Here is a 9,734-nt window from a genome sequence, read left to right on the forward strand (position 1 = left end):
AACGTCCTCTCTATGCTGGTTTAACAACAGACATTACAGTGTATTTTTCTGCTTGAGGTACGGCATGCTAAATGTAACAAAAGTGCTTAATGATAACGGAAATGCATCGAATAACGGTTATTATCGAACCTTCCGTATAACCACTACTCGTACGCGTTCACGTTACGCATTTTCTACAAACATCCACACACCATCCCCAAAGAGTTTTATTCCTCTTATACCACAATCCTTCGGCAACGCTTTTCGATTTGTTCAAGAACGACACGGGGTACCTTTTAAGTCACTTCCTGTTCTCGTTTACATTATAACAGCTCGTTCCATCACTGGCGTCTCGTGTTTTTCTCTCAAAACCCCGGAGTGTCTACGACTAGAAGAAAACAGTAACTCCGGTTAAGTACTGACACTGGAGACTCCTTCCAGTAATGTCAAATAAACATCTCCTTACAGAATCCTTCAACATATCGACGATGCAAACGGTTTCATTCGAATCGGTTCATTATTAACCTCAGACTATCGTTGTTTAAGTTCTAATGATACTGTGGTAGAATTCATGTAAACCGGTGATTACAGACACGTAATAAACACCTCCTGACCAATAAGAATGGAGAACCGGTATAATGATGAATCATTTTGTGATGCAGTTCTGTTATCATTTGATGTTTTGCCATGTTAAAGCTCTGGTTTAATGGGACTGGTTTAAATATGCGCTGGTCTCGGACATGTCCATGATGATTACGGGGCTGAAGAGCATGCTGAAGAAGTCCATCCCGACCGCTATTGATTTGCATGACCTCTGTGTATCTTTTCTTTTCTCTACTGAATCGATAATGATATTTCTGATATCTTTTTTTTCTGACAAACACGTTTAACATGCTTGATTTGGTTGACTGAACATGGACTCACTGGACCGGCCACGAAGCGTCCGATCTCGTCTTTGACTGGACCACATGGATAAAAATGTTTTCTGCCTTATTTTACAAAGCTATAGTGAATGAAATATTTGCCTTGAAGCTAACGCTCTTTGATATGCACATGTACCGTTTGTAAATGCAGTGGTGTGTGAAGCATCTTCTCTACAAAGCTGGGCAGTAGAAGATTTTGTAATGAATTACGGCATTGAAGTAAAAATCTTTATCCACTGAGGGCATGGTGTCAAATCTTTTTTTTTTTTTAATGAGTACTTTAACTGTGATGGACGTGTGACTGGTGAAACGTGACCGTGTCTCGGTGACCCACTTGGTTTGCTTCATGAATATATATTAACGTGTGTAGTGTATGTAGTGAAGCATGAGAGATCGATAGCAGGAAAGGTCATGAAAGGAAGCTCACGATGCTGCATGCTTTAGGACATTATTATTATTTCACATAACAGATGTTTACATATAGTCCAACAGCGTCTATATGATGTCGAGGTCCACCTTTTCACTCTGAGGACGACCGAGGAGCTCGTACACGACCATTACAAAAGGTGCAAACGTTCACTGATGCTCAAGAGTCAGGGGGGTGTAAACATTTGAACAGGATGATGTAAATGATTATTTTGAATGCGCATCAGAAGAATATTTACATGCTTCCCAGAAGACGAAATAATAACTATTTACACCGATCATCCTGTTCAAAAGTTTACACCCCCCTGGCTCTTAATGCATCATGTTGCCTTCGTGAGCATCAGTGAATGTTCGGACCTTTTATAATAGTTGTGTGTGTAATGTATAGTCGCTGCTGGAAAGGACTCAAATATGCAGAAGATGCTGGAAAAGTAAGGAATGTGCAGGACCTGGAGGATTTTTCTGAAGAACGGTGGGCGGTTTAACGGCTCAGGACAAACAAGGGACTCGTGAACGACTCTCACAGAACATAAGCACGGTCGTCGATCATCCAGGTAAGACACACGGGATTAAGAATCGAGCGCGTGTAAACTTTTCAACCGGTTAGTTTGTGTAAATTTCGTTATTATTGTGTCTCGTGGACTATATGTAAACATCTGCTATGTGAAATAGTGGATTTATATTATAATGATCTCTCTTATTATTTTTAATGAGGAACGTTTTTCAGATTCTGTAAGCCGTATGTAAACTTAGGACCTCAACCGTATCTAAACCAGGAAGCACACCGAGCGAAGATACGGGAAACAAATACTCGGACTAAGATTAAAAAAAATAAATAAATAATACACGGCATGGCATGTCAATGAGAAACGTTCCGTAAAAATGTTACAAAGCGCTGAGACTAGAGACTCCTTCCTTAAAACTGTTACATAAACTTGTGCGTACGGGAAAAATTTCACCGTAATCAACAATCACACCTTTTACACAAGTGTTAAGCTACGATGATGCTGAGAATCTGAGTGTTGAGTGAGAGATCGCAGGATTTGTTTTGGAAAACAAAGAACAGTCGACGATAAGCCCGTAGTTGTTTACATCTGAAGGGTTCAAATTAGTCCTGCAACGATTAGCTGACTTTATTGATTATGAAAAACGCTCAACACTCATTTTATATTCGACGCATCTACGACTTAATATACAACAGTATTGTGTTACAATGTCCAGAGCACATCTAGCGTCGATTCCTGGGTAGAATGTAATGCAACAGTGACGCCACTGGGGGCAGCAGAAGCAGCAGCGACACTGATACTATACGCGCAATGCTCTGTTCATGCTGATCTATCATCTCAAATTCTAAACAAATACATCGATTATACACTGTTTAAAAAAAAAAACCCAGACAGATTAATTTATCGATTTGGATATATTAGGCTTCATCTTAGGTCTTGCAGATTTGGTTGTTTTTGCATTGAGTTCATGTGGGGTTAAGCGTGAACATGCATGAGCCACTACTGCGGAAGAGAACTTTAAAAAAAAGGCTGCAATAAAGAGGAGTGTAGTATTTAGGTGGCAGTGGTGGCGTGGAGGTTAAGGCTCTGGGTTACTGATCGGAAGGTCGTGGGTTCAAGCTGACACTGTTGGGCCCTTGAGCGAAACACTTAACCCTCTCTGCTCCAGGGGGCGCTGTATCATGCCTGACCCTCTGACCCCAACTTCCTAACATGCTGGGGTATGCGAAGAAAAGAATTTCACTGTGCTGTAATGTATCCATGATCAATAAAGACTCGTTATAATGATCCGCAAGCAGCGGCACATGGATGATGCGTTAACATTAAAAACAAAAGCTCCTGATTGGTGAAATACGTAAGCGTTCATGTTCAAGCTTCATATTAGAGTTCATGGAACGGGCTTGATTGATCTGGCTTGCTAACATTAGTACTAGTGATTTAGTATAGCCTTGGAGAGAATTCAAAATGGATTTATTTTTTTTTAATATTTGAAACCAATTGCTCGTTTGCCGTTTAAACTGGGCGATGTGATGGTACTGGGAACAATGGGAATCGAGGGGAGAAAACCAGTAAAAGTAACAAGATGTTAAATGCTTAAAAGTTTTATTATTGAAAAATTTGTTCTCATTTATAAGCCACAAACAGACAGATTTGTTGATTAAGTCACATGTATGCTGATATATTGATTTGTTGAACTTCAAGACTAATGAATTAGGATAGAGAGCATTTAATGCTCCATCAGGGTTTAAACGCTGCAGAACTCTGACGAGAGTGTGTCCAAACAGCTCTCAGCTGCCATCTCTGATTATCAGGACAGATGGCTCCAATTAACCCAATCACCCAATTACTCAAAGCCACAGAAGAAAGTGCACTGTGCAGGCTGAAGCGCTGATATCCGAGACGCTGTATGGAGGTAAGTGGACCTTGTGTTTATTATCGGTTTAGAAACAATCTGGCTGTGATCTATTGTTTATGAGAACAGTTCACTGCAAGCATTCCTCAGCGAGAAGCTTGTACGTGCATGGGTAAATATTTACATCAATAGGAAGGTCACCAGGGATGTTTCAAGGACGTGTGTGTGTTCTTGTTTGAGCAACTGCTGGGCTCACTGGGGTTACACATGGGCACATGGTTCCACCAGTGATTGAGTAATACAGAGACACTGAAGGGGAAAAAACAACCTGTGGCGTTTCCACATGATGCAGTCATGTGACCTGTTGTGCTGCGAGTCCTGTAACTCCACTGCATGTACAACACTCATTCACACTGCCCTGGAGCTGCATTGAATAGACAACTGAACACTAGAAAAATGTTTTACTTTGTCTTTATTTAACACAATTTTAACTCTGCACATTGACGGAAAAGCTACATATGCAGTATCCTAATTATCTGTTTGTGTAGCATTTCCTTACCACTTTTATACTGTTAAATTATCAATAGATGACTATAAAAAGCTGAGTGCATTAACATAAGGGTGTACTGGGATTGTTATATTTTTTTTTTAGATATTTAATAAAAATATTAATAATAATTCAGTTCAATTTTAGTCTGCGGACCCCTAGTGGTCAGTGGTATAATTGCAGGGGTTCTGTGGGAAAGTTTTAAAAAGTTCTTTTTCTTTGTAACACTCAGTTTTGGGATTTTATTTTAAATATGTGAAAAAATGGTAAAAATAAATAATTGGCCAATTGATTATGAAAATAAGTTAGTTGCAGCCCTAATATTTAATTGATTTATATATTAATTTCTTTGTGTGTGTATATAATATATTACATTTTTGTGTGTACAGCAGTGTATATACAACTAAAGTGTGTGTTTATATATTATATAATATAATATAATATAATATAAGCTGATGTACAGGGGCAGGAGCCAGAGCCTTAAGCACTAAGCCATCACTACCCTTATCTTGTAAATATTACGTAGGACATGAATGCTTTCCCCCCCAAAACGGCATTTTTATGAATGCCACATTTATACCACTGTAGACTTAAAGGTACAAGGTCTTTGATGATCACACAAAGGAAGAACTCCCTGCAGAACTGGATTCATTAGGTCATGTGACATTTCAACCTGCTCACCTTTTAACCTCTACCTCGAGCCTTTTCTGCTCTAGCAATATGCACTTCCTGCACACCATCGAGGAAAATGATGAGTCTGAAGAACTCCTGCAGGAACCTGAAGGAGGAGGCCAGAAGGAGTCGGATGAACCTTCAAAACATGGTGGGGTTACCGGTTCATACTCCATCTATTTAAATTTTTTTTTTTCCTCTTATGCCTTCTGACTGATGCACTTGGGCTGTATACAGGATGGAGCGTGCCAAATTCTAAAAATTCATCCCTCATTAAATTAATCAGTATATAATTCAAATGATGAAATGAATCAGTTCTTTTATATATATATATATATATATATATATATATATATATATATATATATATATATATATATATATATATATATATATATATATATATATATATATATATATATAAATAATTTTTTTAATGTCCTGCATATAGAAACTGTCAAACATGGACAAAAAATAACCCTATATCCCCATTAATTCTGACAATAATCTTGCTAATATCCACAATCATCCGTCGCTCAAAGTGCTGCAATTATACCTGCTGCTGCAGCTCCTGTTTCTACCGCAAGTACTCATGATTTCTTTCAAGAGACAGATTAGCTATTGTATTTGTTAATCTGTAATTAGGGATATGACCTGTTGTAGCCAAATATAGTGACATTTATTCAGAATGAACAGATGTGTTCTAAACAGATGCAAATGGAAGGCTGTTAAAAGGTTTCAATATCTGCTAGATTGTCACATGAGCCCGAGACCCATACTCGTAGCATTACTGAATGAGTATCCGCTGCGGTCGGGACACTCTACTGGACATGTGAGGTAAATCGGTAGTACTGTAGGAGCTCTGGTCCCGGCGAACTACTATTCAATTCGTGCTTTTCAGTATGTATTACAAGATTACGCTGAATTGTTTATATACTTATTTATAGCCGTTTATTAAATGGTATATTGGAAGATTTATTTACGTATTTAATATTTTTTGGTTTGGTCCTCCAAGTTTGACTATTAGAGATGTAGAATTGATGGAACTCCAATGTGTTTCATTAGGCATCAGAAAGTCAAGACATGAGACTGACTCGGAGAGTTACGAGGCCACAATGGCTTACTCGGAGAAAGAACCGGTCTCGCATGGGAGGCGTGCTGACGGTGACCCTAGCACAGGTTTACCCTCAGTGGCCGTGAAGGATCGGAGAAAACCACACGATGAACCGAGTAAGAGCTTGAGCCCGTCGAGACGGAGAAACTCCAGGAGAAGTAGCTCCTCGACACACACGATGTCTGAGAGAAGAAGCTCTTCAGCAGCTAGAAGCCCTAACAGAAGAATCTCCTCAACACTACAGAGCTTTAGAAGAATGAGCTCCTCAACTCCAGGAAGCACTTGGAGAAGGTCCTCCTCAGCGTGGAGTTCTCCGTCCTCAAGTGCACGACGTGAAGTTCTGAGAAGTCGTTCTCCAGCGCGCATGTCTGGGCCTGTAGTCGGGAAGCGTGATGCACAAAAGGTAAGACCAGGTTCTGTTTACTGGTTTGTACTCGCATGATCCATACTGGTTCTGAACATGCGCTGGTCGTTTAAATCTGGAAAAACCTTCTGTACAAGTGATCTGGGTTTACCAGCTATGGAAGTTCAAGCAATTTTGTTCCGATTCTCACTTTCCAGCGTTTGGGGATGCACGTAGAGTAGACAGTTCTGGAGAATAAGTGGAAAGGAAGCTAGAGAAAGCTTTACTGGACAATGCAGCAAAGACTTTAAACATTTTGACGCCAAATGGTTTCATCATTTCTCTACACTCTAACCTGTCCATCAATGGATCCATCACTGAGCAGATATGATTTGGGTGGTGAATCACAGCAAGGACTCGGACATTGCAGTTGAAGAGTTTAGTGCTGGTACAAGGGCGTTATCCCGTAGCCCACCAGTATCAGCTCCTGACCACTGCACTGATATGGGCTAAATACACTGTGGTTGTCCCCATTCTTCTGGGAAGGCTTTCCACTAGGTTTCAGAGCGTGGCTGTGCAGATTAGTGTGAATTCAACCATAAGAGCATTAATGAGGCCAGGAACTGATGTTAGACGAGGAGGTCTGAGGTGCATTCTAGTTTTCCCGTTTCATCTCAAAGATGTTCAGTCGGGTTGAAGTCCAGCATTTCAATCCCGGACAACACCGCACCATACACGCCACCATGTCCGTGCCACTGCCGTACTCCGAACCAAACACCACCCAAGTAATAAAGCTCCGTGGTGGTCCATTTCCTTTGATTGATGTAACCTAAGGTAGTGTATTATTTATATTTCCCATAAAAGACTACTTCAACAAAGAGGACCGGTGAAAAAGCGCCATCTTGTGCACGGAGACGGAGACGGCGTACACACCCAGCTCCTGCACATGTGAGTAATAATACAAAACCGGACAATCTTTTTATTTCACGTGTAACCTTAAACGTGCTGTTCTAGCCAAATAATCCAGTGGGTGTGTTCCTCCAGCAATTCCTCAATGATTACTTTCAAACTTGCAGCACTAATGACCAACACCTCAGTCATACTTCTTATCCATTTAGAGTTCCATTTATTGTTGAAGATTGTGTGTGTGGGGGAAAAAGTTGGTTCCTGTTCTGACTTGTGTTTTTAGCAGCTCAGAAACGGTCATTTCCTCACCAGCCTCTGTTTTTCCTCTCTCTTGAAGAGGAAAAATGCAGCTGGTCATGTTACCGTTGAGCGTAAACTCGACTGCAGAAAACGTACTTATCGTTACAAAAGTGCTGGCACTGGAGACTCCTTCCATAAATGTGAATACACACAGAAAACAATCCTTACAGAAAACCTCACCATATCAATGACTGTTTCTTTTGTTCAAATAAGAATGTACGTCTTCGATAATGCAGAACGCCTTCTGACCAATCGAATTTGAGTTCGACAGTATCCACGCCAATAGCGCTGCTTCATCACACCAACCTGTCGTCGATTATTTTCCTATAAAGCCACACCATGCAGTGTGGGTTTTATTCCCTAGTTTAAGAACAAACAAGTCATTTTAAAAATAAATAAAATATGGGCCACCCCATATTTCAGAAGGGCCTGTGGGGTGCCCAGGGGTTCATGCCCCTCCCACCCTTCCCAGAGGTGCCATTGTTTTATAGACTACACTGTATTTAGTGGTCTAACAGACATCCAGTCATTACTCCGCAGCACATGAGCCTTTTTAGTGCATGAACAAGCACAGGATTGACCCAAATGATCAAGTCCAAAAAAAAAAAAGGAATTTTGCTTGCAAAATACTTGCCTTGTTGAAACTTTTTAAGTTTTTATCGATCGGTGTTGCTTTCACTTGGCACTGGTAAATGGATCGTGATCATCTGGGTCAAGGGCTGAACCACAAATCAAACACAATAAACATCAACTATTTATTTATTTATTTATTTATTTATTTACTGTGTGTGTGTGTGTGTGTGTGTGTGTGTGTGTGTGTGTATTGGTGTACAGGATGACCTTCCTGCACCTCAGTGGCTCATCGATCTTATGTTTGACATTGAAGAAGCCAGCAAGCACGAGCTGACCGTGGAGTGAGAATACAGTATTCTCACAGTATTGTATAGAGATAAGGCAGGTTAACTGAAGACTGGGGATGCTTTAAAGGGGTTTTTTTTTTTTTTTTTTTTTTTTTTTAAATTAAAATCCTGTTATTTTCAACACACCACTGTAAAACTACATGTAAACCTAAATAAACTGTCACAGTTATTCTTTCCTCCTACAGCAGAGGTAAAAATCCACCTCGAGCACCAACCGGTTCTAACCTGCTGCGCTTACATAAGCCTGACGGGACAGGAAGATTTCGTCTTGTTTTTCCAACATCACTGTTGATGGACTGTTTTCCTTTCTTCTTGCACAACCCTGTCCTGCGACACGGGGGCGCTTTGTTAATCATTGGCTCGGCGTCTGTAGCCTATTAAGGCGATGGAAATTTCACATACAGACTAATTCCCAAAGAAGTCTTAAAGGGAGAACTACGGACGTGAGTGTCCTGGGTCTCTCGCAACACCTTAGCTCGAATAAAGTTCATCGACGTCGCACGTTTCGAACAGTTTTAAAGCGTGTGTGTTTGTGCAGGAGATTATTATTATTATTATTATTATTATTATTATTATTATTACAACTGGCGTAACACGGTTAAAGCGTCAGTGTGTGTAGATGATGGGTGAAATTAATACTACACCAGGAAGCTCGTAATTACCGTCTAGGACAAACATGTTGTGATGGAGGCAAACCCCTGAAGAACCCGTCCTGTTACTCAATACACTGATAACCTTGTTATTGTGACCTGTGTCATGGATGAAAGAGAGAAGGTCTGACATCTGATGGGAGCGATCACTGTGACTTTAAGGGGGTTGGGGTAAAACAACAACAACAAAAAACGAGTGAAAAATTCTGTAACCTTAATCTCCGGATAATAGCACATTTAGTAACCGAGGACTAAAACACTTCTAGAAAAATAATCAACGCCAAGATGGTGTGTTTTTTTTTTTTTTTTTTTTTTTTTTTTTTTTTTTTTCCTCCAATATTTTCCAATGACTTACTTCCTGATGCGTTTTATTCCAGCAGATTGCTTATTATTATTATTATTATTATTATTATTATTAAATTAAAGAATTGTCATACTTATCTGTTTATAGTCACGTTTAATGTTACATTTCAGCATTTGGCAGACGTCCTTATCCAGAGTGACTTACAATTATCTCATTTGTACAACTGAGCAGTTGAGGGTTAAGGGCCTTGCACAAGGGCCCAACAGTGGCAGCTTGGCAGTTCTGAGATCTG

At 40.0% G+C, this 9,734-nt stretch overlaps 1 protein-coding gene across 2 annotated transcripts; it reads left to right on the forward strand.

The window, feature by feature from the left end:
• Positions 1-3,644: 3,644 nt before the first annotated feature.
• On the forward strand, positions 3,645-8,998 carry LOC108268026 (serine/arginine repetitive matrix protein 2). 2 transcript variants are annotated; one of them, XM_017472662.3, is made up of 5 exons: positions 3,645-3,746; positions 4,950-5,056; positions 5,971-6,422; positions 7,227-7,310; positions 8,403-8,998. In XM_017472662.3, the coding sequence occupies exons 2-5, from the start codon at positions 4,954-4,956 to the stop codon at positions 8,484-8,486; spliced, it is 723 nt and encodes a 240-aa protein (XP_017328151.1). In that variant the 5' UTR covers positions 3,645-3,746; positions 4,950-4,953; the 3' UTR covers positions 8,487-8,998. The 2 variants fall into 2 exon arrangements, with proteins under 2 accessions (XP_017328151.1, XP_017328152.1); XM_017472663.3 differs by having other exon boundaries at positions 3,655-3,746; positions 4,935-5,056.
• The last annotated feature ends 736 nt before the right edge of the window (positions 8,999-9,734 follow it).

Source organism: Ictalurus punctatus, chromosome 7 (genome assembly GCF_001660625.3).
Source record: "Ictalurus punctatus breed USDA103 chromosome 7, Coco_2.0, whole genome shotgun sequence".
Taxonomy (NCBI): Eukaryota; Metazoa; Chordata; class Actinopteri; order Siluriformes; family Ictaluridae; genus Ictalurus; species Ictalurus punctatus.

Excerpts from the sequence above, each read along its gene's own strand:
- LOC108268026 (XM_017472662.3), top strand. The coding sequence starts at position 4,954 with ATGCACTTCCTGCACACCATCGAGGAAAATGATGAGTCTGAAGAACTC. Across the intron at positions 6,423-7,226 it reads GGAAGCGTGATGCACAAAAG|ACTACTTCAACAAAGAGGAC; the intron begins GTAAGACCAGGT and ends TTCCCATAAAAG. Across the intron at positions 7,311-8,402 it reads CACACCCAGCTCCTGCACAT|GATGACCTTCCTGCACCTCA; the intron begins GTGAGTAATAAT and ends ATTGGTGTACAG.